At 43.1% G+C, this 18091-nt stretch overlaps 1 protein-coding gene across 2 annotated transcripts in view; it reads left to right on the top strand.

Annotated features, from left to right (window-relative positions):
* The window catches only part of AHR (aryl hydrocarbon receptor), a 214296-nt gene that overhangs the window by 44326 nt on the left and 151879 nt on the right, over positions 1 to 18091 (top strand). For both annotated transcript variants that reach the window (XM_082258401.1, XM_082258400.1), the window contains exon 2: positions 15610 to 15797. In XM_082258401.1, coding sequence (XP_082114527.1) covers positions 15610 to 15797 — 188 coding nt within the window. The remainder of the gene's footprint in view (positions 1 to 15609; positions 15798 to 18091) is intronic.

The following is an 18091-nucleotide window of genomic DNA, read 5'->3' as shown; positions in this document are numbered from 1 at the left end:
TTTATTCTTCAGGGTGTCTTCTTTAAAAAATATATAATATTTGGGGGTTTTAAGTAATCTTCATGATTTTTGAAATATTTAAACAAAAAATAGAAAAAATGTCTCCGGAGACTAAAGTGGTTAAGGAGAGCCGAAAAATGAAACTTTCATGTGGTGATTAAATAACACTTTGTGAGATGAAAAAAAAAGGAGGCTGCGTTTTTTACATGTGAAAATTATTACACATCTAAAAGAAATGTTGTGTGTGTGAAGAAAGTTCTAATGAAATGATTAAGCTAAGAGTTAAGATAACTCCTCCATCTCCGTGAATTGACCCCAATGCTGCCAGCAAAAACACGTCTGTTTCATTTTGTCGTTGCATGCCCAAGCTGGCACTTAAGGTTGGAGGGAGCTGATGTTCTTCCAGAAAGCTAATTGACTTGTAGTCTCCTTAGTATAAATGTCCTGTATACATAGGGACTTGATAAAGGCAAATAGACTGCTAACTTTGCAAAGGTAATGATCCCCTAGCTTAGTGAATCTGTTGAAATTTGTATTTTTGAGGTAAGCGGAGCTTCGCCGCATTCACTTAGCTAAGGGAAATTTCCCTTTGCAAATTGAACAACCTATTGCCTTTATTAAATGAGCCCCATAGAATGTATATTATGATCTCCCATTGGATCATATGATGCTTAAAGTGAAACTAAACCCACTGATTTAAAGGTTAAGTTCTTGTCTAGAACATGTTATGCCTTGATTTAGGGTGTAACATGTTCCAGCACGCCCCTCCCCCTGCTTGTGAAAGCGGGTTGAGTTTCCTCTCCCCAGCAGCCATTGGTCACATTTAAAATCGGCTTTGCAGAGATATGTGAATGATTAAACTACAAGTCTAGTCTGCCACTGTGGCAGAGGGCTTGTAGTTCATAATGGACAATAAGTGCGCTGATTAGTGAACTCTTAGGCCCCTTTCACACTATCGGTCCGTCGGACGGACTCCGTTTTTCTCAGAGGGGGATCGAGCCACCGATCCCCCGCTGAGCAGGAGGATGACAGCTGTGTCTCCGCGCTGTGTGCGGACCGTCGGTCCGTTCTCATCCGATGCCATCCGATCCGCTGGACGGATGGAAAATAGGGTTTCCATCCGTCCAGATTTGACGGATCGGATGTCAGCGGACATGTCTCCGCTGACATCCGATCCCCCATAGAGATGCATGGGGGGACCGTTCAGATCCGCCAAAAAAACGGACAGGCGGATCTGAACGGTCCGCCTGTGTGAAAGGGGCCTTAAGCTGGATACACACTTTACAACTTTTGTTGTTAGATCTCCTTTAAATTTGCCTTCAACTATGTAGTGCAAATGCCTGCCTGATTACATACAAATTAAAAGTGTTTAGATTTGACCTCATATTATATGGTTTTGGTAAATCTAAAGGAAAAAATCTAAAGGCAATTGTATAGTGTGTATGGCCCATTAGTCTATTAATACTTCCTCCAGCTTTCTCACTGAAAGTCTGTACTAAGGTACAGGCAGAAAACTGGAGGACATGTCTATGGGAGTCTGACATTGCGCCCACAATCCACTGATCACAGGTGCGATGCTTTGAAGACTCCTGTAGGAAAAAATAATAATTGCACGTTTTTTTCCCTGCAAAAATATGTACATTTATTTTATTTTTTTTCTTTAAGAGTCAGTTCACACTAAGGCGACACGACTCCTTACTACTTCGGGGGCGACTTGTGCATTACCATGCACCATGACTTCGGAGCGACTTGCAGGGACTTCACATAATGGAAGTCTATGCAAGTCGCTCCGAGGTCGCCCCAAAGTAGTACAGGACCCTTTTTCTAAGCCGGAGCGACTTGTGTCGCTCCTATTAGAACGGGTCCTGTAGCGGTCAATGGACCGCGAGGGAGCGCGACTTGTCAGGCTGACAAGTCGACTGACAAGTTGCGGCAGTGTGGACCGGCTCTTAAAGGGAAACTTCGCTTTTGACGTTTTCCAAGCTTATTATTCATTAGATGTGCTGGCTGCATTTTTATTTTTTTGGCTCCCCCCCTCTGTTTAAATCTGGTGATCCGGCCAGTAACACATCACCTGTATTAGTGAGACCTAAAGGCCCGTACACACGATAAGAAAATCTGAAGGGAAATTTCATCCGACGACCGATCTGCCGATTTTCGGATTGTTAGTATGGTGCTTTCGACAGCCGACTCCGACTTTTCGGCCGACAAAATCCTGATGTGCAGGCATTAAAATTTTTGTCGTCCGTCAAAACAACGTCTGATTTTCGTCTCATTAGTACATATTTTGACAGAAAAAAATCTTAAGAGCAAGACTAGGCATGCTCAGAGACTAAAGAACACATACAAAACAATCCAACACATGACATCACTTCTAAAGTAGAATTCAGTCGTACGGGAAAATTCGTATGAAAGTAACCTCTTCACTTTTGATATGAGACTAGCATGCCACGAAAAACAGACGACAGATCTCTGGTTGAATGAGGCAGAGCAGACTTCAGCATTGTCAGTCTAAGGGGAAGGGGAGTGTTAGAAGTACTAGAATATTTAGATTAAAGCTAAATTCCAGCTCACACTTTATAATCAGGTACAGGACACTTGCTTTCTTTTTGGGATAAATGTTTTACATGGGGAAAAAAAAGCTAATCATTTTAGGCACCCCTGCCCTTGTAAAATGGGTTATCTCATCCATGTAAACTGATACATTCTGCTAGAGAGCTTGTGCTGTTTAAAAACAGACTTGCTGGCTGAGCCCCCATTCACACTACCACGACGCTACTTCCAGGGGCGACCTCCGAGATCGCGGTGCGAGCAGCGCGCCGCGACCTTGGAGCGGCTGCCACGGACTTCATAACATTGAAGTCTATGGTGGTCGCCTCCTGGTCGCCCCAAAGAAGCTCCGGACCCTTTTTCTAAGTCGGAGCGACTTGTGTCGCTCCTATTAGAACGGGTCCGCAGCTTCCCTATGGAAGGTGACCTACAGCGACCTGTGAGGCGACCAGGTCGCCTTAGTGTGAACGGGGGCTAAATCACCAGATGAAAATAGAAGCCTAAAAAGAAAACAAATGAAACCATCACATTTAAGAATTGGTAAGCTGCAATATAACGTTTGCTTTTGGGCTTTAGGCCCCTTTCACACTTGTGCGACTTGTCCTGCGACTTGGGACTGCAAAGTCTCATCCAATGAGTACTGTTCATCTCTGTGCGACTTCAACAATGCATGAAGGTAAAAAAAAAAAAAAAACCTTGAGCCTTTAGAAAAAACTTTTAACCTCCATTTTTGCCCCACCAATCTGGAGTAACATTCTACAGTTTCCAGACATTGGCTCCTGGAATTCCCCAGTATAGTAACATTCCTTTTGAGCTTAATTGAAGGACATTACAAACATAAAGCAGGACTTGAATCCCTGTAATCTTTGTTCAAACAAAATGTATTGCTGTGTCATAGCTCACAAGACTGTATGTTAGAGCACAGCAGTTTTTCTATGACAGATACAGTATGGTGTAATGCTATAGCAAAGTGCTGTTTTTCACTTCAGTTGCCTTTTTTATGTTTTCCTAAACAACAAGTCCTTTGTTTGGGATGTGATAATTTATGTATAGAAAATCCCAGAAAAGCTATATCCCACTGTTACACAGTTGGATTTTTGTAGCTGCGTTGTTTCTTATTTTCACATATATACTATGGAATAGATATTTCCATTGCTCAACTATACGCCTACACTCTTTTTGATACTGGTAGTTACTTCTGTAGAGATACTATATTAATAAATATGAATAAGTAAATATTTCATCATCAAGTAAGTTGCACAATCTAACTTCCTTTTTATGTAAGTGCATTCTGCCTTCTACAGTAACAGTTGAAAATCTGTGTTTGTGCGAGTTTAACACAGCGCATAATGTAGAATATAACAGTGAAAATACCTGTAAAGTTCATTCTCTGTGATAAAGCGCTCTGTCTTTATTTAACCTGAGATTAAACTGCTGTTGTTTTTAATACAAATTTTACATAGTCTTTCTCCTAGCCATCATCTAAGGCTCGGTTCACATATATACTGCATCCAATTTGCATAACATGAATCAGACCTGCTTTCAATGGAGCCAGTTCAGATGTGTCAGGGGCGGCCGCAGTCCGTTTCTTTAAAGGGTCCTGTGTGATTTTAGGTCCGATTTCGGTGCAAATTCAAGTAAAAAATTGCCCCTGAATCGCAGCTAAACCAGTGAACAAAATCATACCAGACTGCAAATCGCAGCCAAACATGTGTGAACCTAGCCTAATAGTAGTGGACAAATTCGTATAGAATTCAGGAGCCTGTCAGGCAAGTTTAAGAGGAAACTAGAAATAAATCACTGGGACCGAATGGCTTGCACCCGAGGGTTCTTAAAGACCTCAGCCAGGTGATTGCCAGACCGTTATTCCTGATCTTTAAGGATAGTCTACAGACAGGCATGGTGCCAGCTGATTGGAAAAAAGCCAACGTGGTACCAATATTTAAAAAAGGGCCGAGATAAATCCCAGGTAACTATAGGCCGGTCAGCCTAACATCAGTAGTCTGCAAGATTTTGGAGGGGATGTTAAGGGACCATATACAAGACTTTAATAATGAAAACGGTATTATTAGTAGTAATCAGCATGGATTCATGAAAAATCGTTCTTGCCAAACCAATCTATTAACCTTCTATGATGAAGTGAGCTGCCACCTAGATAAAGGTAAGCCTGTGGATGTGGTGTATCTGGACTTTGCAAAGGCCTTTGACACCGTTCCCCACAAACGCTTACTGTACAAACTAAGGAAGGTAGGTATGGACCATAAGGTGAGTACCTGGATAGAGAACTGGCTCCAGGGGAGAGTACAGAGGGTGGTGATTAATGGGTAGTACTCGGATTGGGCGGGTGTGGAAAGTGGGGTCCCCCAAGGTTCTGTCCTGGGACCAATCCTGTTTTAATTTATTCATAAATGATCTAGAGGAGGGGATATCTAGTACAATCTCGGTATTTGCGGATGATACTAAACTAAGCATGCCAATATCTTCTATGCAGGATGTGGAAATCTTACAAGTGGACCTGAACAAAATAATGGGGTGGGCAACTCCTTGACAGATGAGGTTTAATGTTGAAAAATGTAAAGTAATGCACTTGGGCGTCAGAAACACGAAAGCAACCTACTCACTAGGGGGAAACCTTTGGGTGAATCTAAGATGGAAAAGGACCTGGGGGTACTGGTAGACAACAGGCTTGGCAGTGGCATGCAATGCCAGGCCGCTGCAAGCAAAGCCAACAGAATACTGGCATGTATAAAAAAGGGGATTCACTCCAGAAATAAAGAATTTATTCTCCCGCTCTACGAGACTCTGGTCCGGCCACATCTGGAGTATTCCGTCCAGTTCTGGGCACCGGTCCTCAGGAAGGATGTGCTGGAATTGGAGAGAGTCCAGAGAAGGGCAACAAAAATAATTAGGGGAATGGAGGGCATCGGCTATGAGGAAAGACTACAAGCATTGAACTTATTCTCTCTGGAGAAGAGACGCTTGAGAGGGGATATGATATCAATGTACAAATACTGTACTAGTGAGGACCGTAGCATAAGGAACAAACTTTTTAGAGAAAGGGAATACAATAAAACACGTGGCCACTCACTAAAACTAGAGGAAAAACGGTTTAACCTTAAAATACGTAAGGGGTTCTTCACTGTCAGAGCAGTAAGGATGTGGAATTATCTTCCACAAGCAGTCGTATTAGCAGGGAGCATTGATAGTTTCAAAAAACTATTAGATGGGCACCTTAAAGAGCACAATATCCAGGGGTATACAATGTACGGTTAACAGCAAACACACACACGCATCATAGGTTGAACTGGATGAACTGATGTCTTTTTTCAACCTCACAAACTATGTAAGGGATTACAAGGTTAGGTACTAGCTGCAACTTTCTTAGGGCTCATTTACACTTGCTTCAACTTTAACACACATTAAAGCACCCACCGCTTCACCATGCTTCTTTGATGTGTGTTTGATGCTTCAGTGATGCTTTTTAGAAGCTTTAATGAAGCTTGGCAAATGCCCTGTGTGTGTCTATATTTTTCTATTTCTTTTAAAGAGGCCCAGTAGAACCCTAGCTCATTAGTACCCCTATTCAGAAGATCTCCAGTAAGTAAGGATCCCCTTTCAGCAGATCTGCAGCTTATTAGTATACTTGTTCAGCAGATCCCCCAGCTTATTAGTACCCTCGTTCAGCAGATCCCCTGTTGAGTAATAACCTCCAGCTCTGATCCCCTGCTCAGCAGTAACTCTCACCTGTGCTGATTTCCCATTCAGTAGTAACCCCCAACTTTGCTGATCATCTGTTTTTCTCATTCTCCTCTATGGTCCCCGCTCACCTCTTGCTATATGGCTTCCATGCACCCACCACATCTACTCGTTTTCTCCTGCTCTGGTCCCCCAGCTTTGCTGATCATCTGCCGCTCAGTCTTCTCTCTCTGGTCCCAGGCCACCTTCTGCAATAGCATTCCCTATATATTCTATATGAGGACTCACCACGGCCATGGCCTTACTGGCAGTGGGCACTATGGCAGATGGGTGCGAACATGGTGTTGCCGCACATAAATCGGTTGTGCTCAAACTTGTCCATGTGCTGCTGGGTGTCTCTGGCCGTCTACAACCACGCTGCCCTTATCCTTTCCGGAAATAAGCCGCGCGGAAGGGGCAGTCTAGCGGCGTCATGAGGCACAGCAGACACCCAACCCCTCCTCAGCTGACCCCACCAATCACCAGCTGACCTGGAGCCAGGACTGGAGACTGAATTGAGCCATATGGGAGGACGGGGTCGCAAGTGGTGTCACCTCTCTGGCAGGTGTCATGACGACGCCACTAGACAAAAGCCAAGGGTCCAGGATGTAATTTCTTGTCGCCAAGGCGACCTGGTGTCTGGGATTTGTTGAGCTCTACATTATAAGCTTATTTTATCAAAACAGGGCTATCATATTTACATTAATAGCTTCTGCAGACTGTTCTTACTAGGGAGTAACAAAGGGAAGGGCCTAATATTTTCCACTGAAACTGTGGCTGCTAACAATTTACCTATGACATCTGATTTTCTATTTCACTGATTTTTCTAAAATTCATGCATATCTAAACCCAGAAAAAAACAGTACTTGGATGCGATGGCTGCATTCATTTTCACTTTTCAGGCTAAGGACATTTTCTGCAAGTACATAAATATGCCTGTTAATTTTGCTAGTGTCCTTGTCACTTCTTGTGAGTTTAAAAGAATGCACAATGTATCTTTCCACTCTGTAATAGAGATTAACAAAGGTAGACATGTATGAAGGCCTCCATAGATACAGTAGAGGTATAGACATGAAGGGACAGGAAGTGTTATTTGCAGGATTACTAGGTGAAAAATAAAATCAAGGAGAAAATCACTCTTAGGCTGGGTTCATACCTTAGAGGCTCTGCAAGACACGTTTGCGCAGGCATGGCAGCCTATTCATTTGAATGGTCTGCTGTGTCTGTGTTTCTTGCAGCATAAAGGTTCCTACACCTTTTTTTAAACTGCAGCTGCGGTTTCAGATGTGTGGGGTGCCATTAAAATGAATGGCAATCTTACTTGTCTGCAAAAGAGCAGCATGGTTTGGTTGAGTTGCTGGGACAGGTGCGATTTACTCGCTATCCTGAACCCACAACCACCTCACATCTCAAGAACTGGTAAGCTGCAGTATATACCGGTACTTTCTGTTCTTAGGTTTTGATACATTTGAATATAAACTGGAATTTTTTTGTGATCAGGATAGAAAGGGATGGTCAGGGTAATAAGAAGAACCTAGTGTGCCAGGCCACTGTAAACATTAACCTTTATCTCATTTTGTCAGATTTGGCAAAGGCTCTGACATCAGTCATGTTAAAGAGGAAGTAAAGTCGAAAAAAAAAAACTAGAAAAAAAAAGCCCTGTAAAGAGAAAGGCATAATGAGCTAGTATGCATCGCATACTAGCTCATTATGTAGTACTTACCTTAAAACGAAGCCCCCGCCGTGCCGCCACCTCAGCGACAGGACGGCGACATGTCCTGCCGTCCTGCTTCCGGGTTCACGTCCTCCGGCCATCTGATTGGCCGGAGGCACGATTACATCACTCCCGCGCCTGCGCCCGGGAGCCGCCGTTCACGGCACTGAGCTCTGAAGGAACGGCACGGGTGGCCGTTCCCTCAGAGCGCCTGCGCCGATGACGTCATCGGCAGTTTGCACTGTAAATATCTCCTAAGCGGTGCAAGTTTAGGAGATATTTATAGCACCTATAGGTAAGCCTTAATATAGGCTTACCTATAGGTAAAAGTTATACAAGTGGGTTTACAACCTCTTTAAGAAGAACAAGGAAAGACGTAACACAAGCTGCAGTTGACCTCTAAATTTAAGAACCTGCCTTCCTATAGTAGAGTTTCTATGGCAACGAGATTTGTATACTACATAAAGTGTAAATTGAAGAAAATGAATAACTTCACCTTTCCCAAGGAACCTCATTTCATGTGTTTTTACTAAATATAACTTGTGCATTACTTAAACGTGAATGTGTTTGCTTTGTAGACTGTGCAGCACTACAGAAAGGAAATGCTGTTTCTCAACAGAGATTATCAACGTACATTGATTTTTTTTTTTTGCTGTATCGTAGAAAGAAAATTTGAGTAAGTTCTTGTAAAAGTTTTACTCTAAAAGAAAAGAGAAATATTCAGAGATCTGCAATTTTTTTTTTTTAATATGGCTGCTGCAGTAGACCTAAACACCACTCAGGCATTTGGCACTTGTGTTTACTGCCTGAGAAGAAAACCGATGTATCAAACCGTCTGTACCACCATTACTGCCCACAACCACCAGTTAGATGCATGCATTCTGAGTCCCCAAGACTGCTTTTATCCCTAAAAGTGGCTTTGGCTTGATAACCTTTTTTTAGGACAATTGATATGAGGACCTATGTCTGCTAAGCCAAGTTAACACGGATTTATGTACTTAAAGTGCACCCTAAGGGCTCTTTCACACGGACGGTCCGATCAGATCCGCCTGTCAGTTTTTTAGGCGGATCTGATCGGATGCCCCATTCAGCCCTATGGAGCAGCGGATGTCAGCGGTGACATGTCCGCTGACACCCGCTGCCATCCGCATACGATCCTGTCCGTGAAATCCGGACGGATGGAAACCCTATTTTCCATCCGTCCTGGGGATCGGATCGGATGAGAGTGGACAGGCGGTCCGCTCTCATCCGATTCCCCATAGAGAGCAGCGGGGGCTGTGACACCTCACTCTCCGCACTGCAAGCGGAGACGGAGCTGTCATCCGCCGGCTCAGCGGGGATCGCGGATCGATCCCCGCTGAGCAGCACTGATCCGCCTACGAAGGCGGACTGTGTGAAAGAGCCCTAACACTAAAATCTCTAAATTTACAGGCATCCACTTTTTAAGACTAACCTACAGTATCTCACAAAAGTGAGTACACCCCTCACATTTTTGTAAATATTTTAGTATATCTTTTCATGTGACAACACTGAAGAAATTACACTTTGCTACGAAGTAAAAGTAGTGAGTGTACAGCTTGTAGAACCGTGTACATTTGCTGTCCCCTCAAAATAACTCAACACACAGCCATTAATGTCTAAACCGCTGGCAACACCCCTTAGTGGAAATGTCCAAATTGGACCCATATAGCCATTTTCCCTCCCCGGTGTCATGTGACTCGTTAGTGGGGTGGGAGGTCAGCCTGTCAGTGCTCACACCATACGCCGCACACTGCATTAAATTGGTCTGCATTGCTGTCGTCCCAGAAGGAAGCCTCTTATAAAGATGATGCACAAGAAATTCCGCAAAGACGAGCAGACTAAGGCCATGAATTACTGGAACCATGTCCTGTGGTCTGATGAGACCAAGATAAACTTATTTGGTTCAGATGGTGTCAAGCGTGTGTGGCAACAACCAGGTGAGGAGTACAAAGACAAGTGTGTCTTGCCTACAGTCAAGCATGGTGGTGGGAGTGTCATGGTCTGGAACTGCATGAGTGCTGCCGGCACTGGGGAGCTACAGTTCATTGAGGGAACCATGAATGCCAACATGTACTGTGACATAATGAAGCAGAGCATGATCCCCTCCCTTTAGAGACTGGGCCGCAGGGCAATAGTCCACAATAACGACCCCAAACACATCTCCAAGGTGACCACTGGCTTGCTAAAGATGCTGAGGGTAAAGGTGATGGACTGGTTAAGCATGTCTCCAGACCTAAACCCTATTGAGCATTTGTGAGGCATCCTCAAACAGAAGGTGGAGGCGTGCAAGGTCTCGAACATCCACCAGCTCTGTGATGTCGTCATGGAGGAGTGGAAGAGGACTCCAGTGGCAACCTGTGAAGCTCTGGTGAACTCCATGCCCAAGAAGGCAGTGCTGGAAAATGATGGTGGCCACACAAAATATTGACACTGTGGGCCCAATTTGGACATTTTTAGTTAGTGGGGGTACTCACTTTTGTTACCAGCGGTTTAAACATTAATGGCTGTGTGTTATTTTGAGGGGACTGCAAATTTACACTGTTATACAAGCTGTACGCTCACTACTTTACATTGTTGCAAAGTGTAATTTCTTCAGTGTTGCACATGAAAAGATAAAATATATACAAAAATGTGAGGGGTGTACTCACTTTTGTGAGATACTGTATCTAGCCCTGTAAAGAAGAAACACTATGCATTTTTTTATAGCCGATTCGTTCTGGTCTCACGCTGAGCTGTCAGCGGCGGCCTCAATATGAAGACGGGTGCAGAGGAGGCAGCCGACAATGGAAGCCCCATAGTAGTTCTATGGATGATGTCCCTTCCCATTCATTTCCTAGCCCTTGTTGGCTGTCTCCTCAGGAGAGCTTCTTCCGCTGGAGTTCGGACTGGGGAAGCTTAAATAAAAAAACAGGTATTTATACTGATTTTCCTTCTTACAGGGCTAGGTAGGTTAGTCTTAGAACGTGGATGCCTGTAGATTTAGAGATTTTAGTGTTAGGGTGGACTTCTGCTTTAATCTCTTGCCGACCAGCCACCGTAGTTCTACTGCGGCAGGTCGGCTCCGTCCTGTGAAACTATGTACCTGTTTATCGCTTTGCAGGCACCGAGTGCGTGCCCATTGGCTACAGGGGGAGCCAATCAGCGGTCCGGCGGCCCCGATTGGTGCCACGTTTCCACGGTCACTCCCCATGGAGACAGAACGGCGGTCTGCCATTGTAAACACGGCAGACCGCTGTGTCAGTTATGAACACAGGGATCCTGTGTTCCTCTTATTTAGGAACACAGGTCTCTGTGTTCATTCAGCAAGGCCACCCCCCCCCCCCACATTTAGAAAGCACCCCCTAGGGACACATTTAACCCTTTGATCGCCTCTGGTGTTAACCCCCTCCCTGCCAGTGTCATTAGTACAGTAATAGTGCATATTTTTAGCACTGATTACTGTAATAATGTTACTGGTCCCCTGTCCGACCTGTCCGCCGCAATGTCGCAGTCCCACTAAAAATTGCTGATCCCGCCATTACTAGTAAAAAAAAAAAAAAAAAGAATGACATAAATCTTTCCCCTAGTTTGTAGACGCGATAACTTTTGTGCAAACCATTCAATATACACTTATTAGGATTTGTTTTTACTGAAAATATGTAGCGGAATACAAGTTGGCCTAAGCCCCCGTTCACATAGGGGCGACACTACTTCGCACCGCGACCTCAGAGGTCGCGGTGCGAGCAGCGCGCCGCTACCTCGGAGCGGTGCCACGGACTTCATAACATTGAAGTCTATGGCGGTCGCCTCCGGGTCGCCCCAAAGAAGCTTCGGAGCGACTTGTGTCTTGTGTCGCTCCTATTAGAACGGGTCCGCAGCTTCCCTATGGGAGGCGACCTGTGAGGCGACCAGGTCGCCTCACAGGTCGCCCTAGTGTGAACCGGCACTAAAATGATGAAAAAATGATTTTGTTTGTGTCTGATTGTGTTTCTATGAGGCCGGGAAGGTGTATACTTGACCTACAATACTGGGTTTCTATGAGGCCGGGAAGGTGTATACTTGACCTACAATACTGGGAAACCTAGACTAAAGCCCCGTTCACACGTACCGAATGTCGGCCGAACGATCGGCCGTCTTTTGTCCGGTGCTGTCCTGTCGGCTGAAAAGTGCTAAAGACTGCACACGAATTTTGTCGGCCAACAACAGCCGACTGCAGAAGTGATGTCATGTGATGGTTAACTTTCCGTGTGTTTTTTCTTCTCTGAGCATGCCCAGTCTTGCTAATCTGCTGTTTGTTGGCCAAATTCTGTACTGACTGGCAAACAATCGGCCGTTCTGGTGACGGCCAACAAATATTTTAAAGTCTGCACGACAGATTCTGTTCGCCCGAAAATGCGCTGTCGGCTGTCGGAAGCATCATACTAACAAGCCTACAATCGGCCGATCGGTCATCGGCCGACAATCGGTACGTGCGTACGGGGCTTTAGACAACAAAATGTTTAGTGTTCCTGGGTGTTCGGACAGGGTCCAGTTATAGAGGGGAGACTATGCACACAAGTTGAAGTAACAAGTAGCAGTAGTTCCTATTCTTCTATAAATGGAAGCTCCTTTACATTTATATCCTGATGGTGCTGCATTCCTGAATATTCAATATATTTCTTCTAAGTGTCTGCTTTTCTCTTGGCCAGTATTTGTTCAATCACCTGTTCAGACGGGTTGTTTTTTTTTTTTTTTTTTTTATAGGAGTATAAAAAGTGGGGTTCTTAACCAGCACTATACATACTCGTTGGGTGTGTGGAAACAAATGTATGGAGGTACAGGACTAGGTTTTTGACAAATTGAAACCGGATTCTCTATGTTTTTAAAACCTAAAATCAAAGTGGTGAATCAAAATTGATGTGGTGTATAAATTTGTATTTTTGAATATTTTTTTTTTTATGGAAGGTGTACTTTAGCCACTTAAAGCGGAGTTCCACCTAAAACAAAAAAAAATACATAAAAATACCCCCGGGACAGTCAGGGCTAGTACATTCCACAATGGATAGCCTCTGAACTGTCCCGGGTTGCACTTACCTTTTAGAAGAAATACTTACCTTGAAAATGTATTGTCCAGCGCTGCCATCTCAGGTGTGGGCAGCTGAAGCCAGCGCGATCCTCTTCTGCGTCCTCCTCTGTCCTCTTCGGCTACATATGTTTAGTAAAAAAAATCGCAATAAGCGTATTTTGATTGGTTTGCGCAAAAGTTATTGCGTATACTAACTAAGGGAAAGATTTCTGTCATTTTTGTTGTTTTTTTTTAACGAGTAATGGCGGCGATCTGCGTTTTTTTTTTTGCGGGACTGCGACATTGCGGCGGACAGATCGGACCCTTTGACACTTTTGGGGTTACCGGTGACATTACTACAGTAATCAGTGCTATACATATGCACTGTTACTGTAAAAATGACACTGGCAGGGAAGGGGTTAACTTTATTTGAGAAGGAGGGGTTAAGTGTGTCCCTAGGGGCATGCTTCTTACTGTGCAGGGATGTGGCTGTTCATGTAACAGCAGAGATCAACAGTTCTACATAGCAGGACCGTATGATCTCTACTGTTACACAAGGGAGAGTGACAGACGGCTTTGTTTACACTAGCCGCCTGCCTTTCTCCCTCTGTAACTGACGATCGCGAGTGACCGGCGGACATCGGGTATGCCGGTCACTCATGTGGGGAGGTCCATGAACGAGCGGGGGCGGGAGCGCGCCCCCGGCGGTGCGCGCTCGCCCCCTATTGGCTCACAGGCTAGTGACGTACTGGTACGTCACTTTGCCTGCACGGGGCTGACCGCCGCAGTATATATACTTGCGGCGGTCGGCAAGTGCTTATGAAACCCTGAAACGGAGACTGTTCATTAACCCCTTCACGCCGAAGGGTAAAACAAATAGTAATGCCTAAGCACAATTTTGCAACTTTGACATGTGTTAGTAAAACTGTACATATCATCACAACTACTTTTGTGTATCCTGAATTTTACCTTTTTTTTTTCAGAACAAATTGGGTGTTTTTATTTGGTGGTAAATGGTAATGGATATCTCCTGTTCTTTTTATTTATTTTTAAAAGAAATCTGGACCAAAATAGTAAAAAAAAAAAAAAAAAATCTTTTTTTTTTTTTTTATAATTTAGGTATATTTTTTTTTTGTTACTACTGTAACCTACCACCAAAGAACAACCCAAAATAAATTCTCCTGCTTCAAATAATTACAGCGATACCACATATGTGTATGTTAGTTGTTGTTTGTTCCTGTAGTACAGCCCAGAAACAATAGTGCACATTTTTTTGTCCTACCTAAAACACACTGACAATAACTGACACTGATTACAAAACCTATTTAAAAAAAAAAAATACCCAAAATATGCTGACCCTGACCTTTGTCCCTGGCTTTGACCTTGGCACTGACCTAGATCAAGCCTTGATCTAGGTTTTTTTCTTTATTTTTTAATTTTTTGTTATTTTTTATTTATTTTTATTTAGTCTCCATTCACACTAATACGACTTGTCAGGCCGACGTGTCAGCCTGACAAGTCGCGGTCCGTTGTGTGGTACGGGAACCGTTCTAATAGGAGCGATACAAGTCGCTCCGACTTAGAAAAAGGTTCCTGTACTACTTTGGGGCGACCTCGGAGCGACTTGCATAGACATTCATTCTGTGAAGTCCGTGCAAGTCGTGCCAAAGTCGCGCTGCACGCAACTTCACAGTCGTGCCGCTTCAGTGTGAATGCAGTGTTATTCTTTTGTTTTTGTTTTTTCTCTCTGCAAGGAGAGAGAAAGATTCAATGTATCTTTCCTTTCCATTCACAGAGAGTGAGAGAGAAACACAGGGCAGGCTTCACAGTGACAACACTGGGGTAGCCAGTCAGAGGCTATCACAGTGATCAGGTGACCCAGAACTCGGTGAGACTCCGGGCTCTGCACTGGGAGCTCCCAGCACAAAGACAGATATGGAAATATGCGGCCCTACGGCTAAAAGCGCAGTCCAGTGAAGCCGCATATGTGTTGTGTTACGTCAGTGTCAAGGGGTTGAGAAAAGTTGGGTGAAGCTCTGTTCACTTTGACTACCCAATCATGTGTCAGCAAATATTTTTTTTTTTTTTTAATTTCCCTTGCACTTGATTGGGTATTCATAGTGAACCTTGCTTAGTAACACTCATTTTACTGGGTAAACACACACTGTTCCTGTACTAAGTCAGCCCCAGTGTGTTGTGATGTGACAAGACATGTGATAGCTTGTTTTTTTGCAGGGATATGATACAATTGGCTTTATTCTATGTGTTAATATTCCAAAGATTAAAAGCAATATGGCTGTTACATATATTTGTTTCTGGAATTGGTTGTACAATCAAAAGATCATTTACATGCCATACTACTGTATTTATTTGTGTGTGTGTGTGTGTGTGTGTGTGTGTATATATATATATATATATATATATATATATATATATATATATATATATATATATATATTCAGATATGCGGGTCTTAAACTGTAGGGGGAGATGTAGTGGTTTCTGTAAAACGTATTGTATTCTTACTGATCAGATATTTATAATTTTTTTTTTTTCTTTTTGGTAGGGCCAAGCCAACAGCGCCTGATGGAGTCAAGTCAAACCCGTCAAAGAGGCACAGGGACCGTCTCAATACCGAACTTGACAGATTAGCCAGCCTCTTACCCTTCCCACAGGAGATCATATCTAAACTTGATAAACTTTCTGTGCTCAGGCTAAGTGTCAGTTTCCTCAGGGCCAAGAGCTTTTTTGAAGGTAAGATATGAGTTCTGATTTGTTCTGATATGTTTTATTTTCTATATTAAACATCAGGAAAGAAAGGAAATACCTTTTTTCTCCTAATATATATTTTTGTATTTAACTTTGCATTTTTACATGGGGTTGAAAAGAAAAGCGGACACTCCCGGAAATGTCAGCTTCCCATCGGACTTCAGAAAACGATTTGTAAGGATCAGACTTTAGATCAGTGACAGGGTCAGTTTTAAACTGTTATGGAAATTGCTTAGAGGAGTTCTGCCTGGGGAAAAAAAAAAATTAAAAGTCAGCAACTACAAATACTGTAGCTGCTGACTTTTAATATATAGACACCTACCTGTCCAGGGAGCCTGCGATGTCGGCACCCGAGCCAATTTTCGGATCGGCTATCAGGCGCTGCTGCTGGCATTCGTCATAAGGGAAACCGGCAGTGAAGCCTTTCGACTTCACAGATGGTTCCCTACTGCGCATGCACAAAGTGTGGTGCGCTTTCTCATTGGCCCGGGAAGGGGGAGGGGAGCCGAACTTCCGAGGGACAGCGCCTCAGCGCCATCTACCTGAAACAGGGAAGGGTACATGTCTATGCAACCATCTCCTTGGGATATCAGCCTTCCATCTATCATCATCCACTCTGGGACTTGTGTTTTATTGATTTGCATTTATTTCTGTAATGGACTTTTATATATAGATGCACTTTTTTTATTATGCACATGTTTTTGCATATAATATTCTTTGTATGTACTATATGATTTATAGTCAACCCTGTTGATGTTAGCGCTACACTATTTTGTTGCACATTTTGGATTTTTAAGGCTACATGTCTAAAACAGTTACCCGTTCCCACCTCCCCCCCCCCCCCCCCCCCCCCAAAAGGTGCCAAAGTGCTTTTTACATGGTTGTAGTTTAAAATAACATATCTTCCTGAGCTAAGCAGGCCGTTGCTACCAGCTGACCCTATTTAACTCGGGAAGATATGTTATATAGAACTACAACCATGTACCATGCCCGTAGGTCCCCTCCAAACACAATCTATTAAATTTGTAAACCTCTTTTAACATTTCCTTTATCATCCTCATGTTACACTTAGATGAAATATGAAGGAAGTGGAGGAAATCACTTACAGTTTCCCTATGACTTGTTGAACTGCAGTAATGTACACTGTTAGGTAATGTAGCTGCCCTGCGCAGGAACCAAAAACTATGGGCAGTTCAACTTAAACGTAGGGCGGAACTGTTGGTTAGACTTTTGTGTTTATAATCAAGGTGTTCAAGATGTTCACATTAGGTTGAAGAAAAAAACGTAATCTCTCAGGAATAATTACCTGAAACCACTTTGTTATGTAACCTCCTGTGTAAGTATATACTATACAGCGATTTGCAATTTGTTGGCTAGGATGCAGGGACTCACTGACTGGCTCTATTTATTGCTCAAACTATAGCTCGAGCTAAGATGAAGCGGTCTGTGAATAACAGGATGCGAACAGGGGGCGTGTGAATTCCTGAGGAAAGTAAAATATAAATGTGCAATCGTATCATCTGGCTTGGAAGGAAGCCTATTTTTCTGCCAGTAACAATAGATATCTTTTTGAAAGAAAAACATTTTAATCTGAGTTGAAATAAGTTGAAGGCTGTTATTTAACCAGTTCATGTGCGTCCGGTTTAGATATTGTGATAAATTGATTTTCACAAAAGGCAATTTAATTAGGAAAACTGACAGAGATGTTGGGTGATAAACCAAATACTGAATATTCAATTCGGCACTAAGGAACATTACAAAATCATTTCAAGCTCCTTAGCAACCTATAGGAAAATAAAATTACATAATGGGTGTGTAGTTGTGCACAAGACAAGGTCATTGTTAATCAGTAAGTTAAGAAACTATTAGCAAAATGACCACATCTCAGGGAATAGGCGTATACATAGTGCCACATCCCAAATACCATAGAAGCAACATTTGAAGGATCACTTTCAGAAATAAAGAGACTTTTGAGGCATCATACTAGAGTCAACAACACAATTATATAAAACAATGTGTTTATTCAATTTGAGTAAAATGAGTGGTAGACTAATGCATAGTCACCATGTAAAATTTACAAATCTAATCATATACCAAATATTAAAATAAACAGAAATGCGTGAATAATGGTATTTCTCACGGGTAATTGCTGACACAGAGGTTGCAGTCTTCAGCTGCTTCATCAAGGGTGCCGTGGGAATAGCTGAAAAGTTTAAAAAAAGTTTGGACAGTACACAATCCTAAATTGAACCAAATGATTTTCATCAATGATAGATATA

Source organism: Pelophylax lessonae, assembly GCF_965119305.1.
Source record: "Pelophylax lessonae genome assembly, chromosome: 5".
NCBI classification, from domain to species: Eukaryota; Metazoa; Chordata; class Amphibia; order Anura; family Ranidae; genus Pelophylax; species Pelophylax lessonae.
This window is presented reverse-complemented; position numbering and strand designations above follow the sequence as displayed.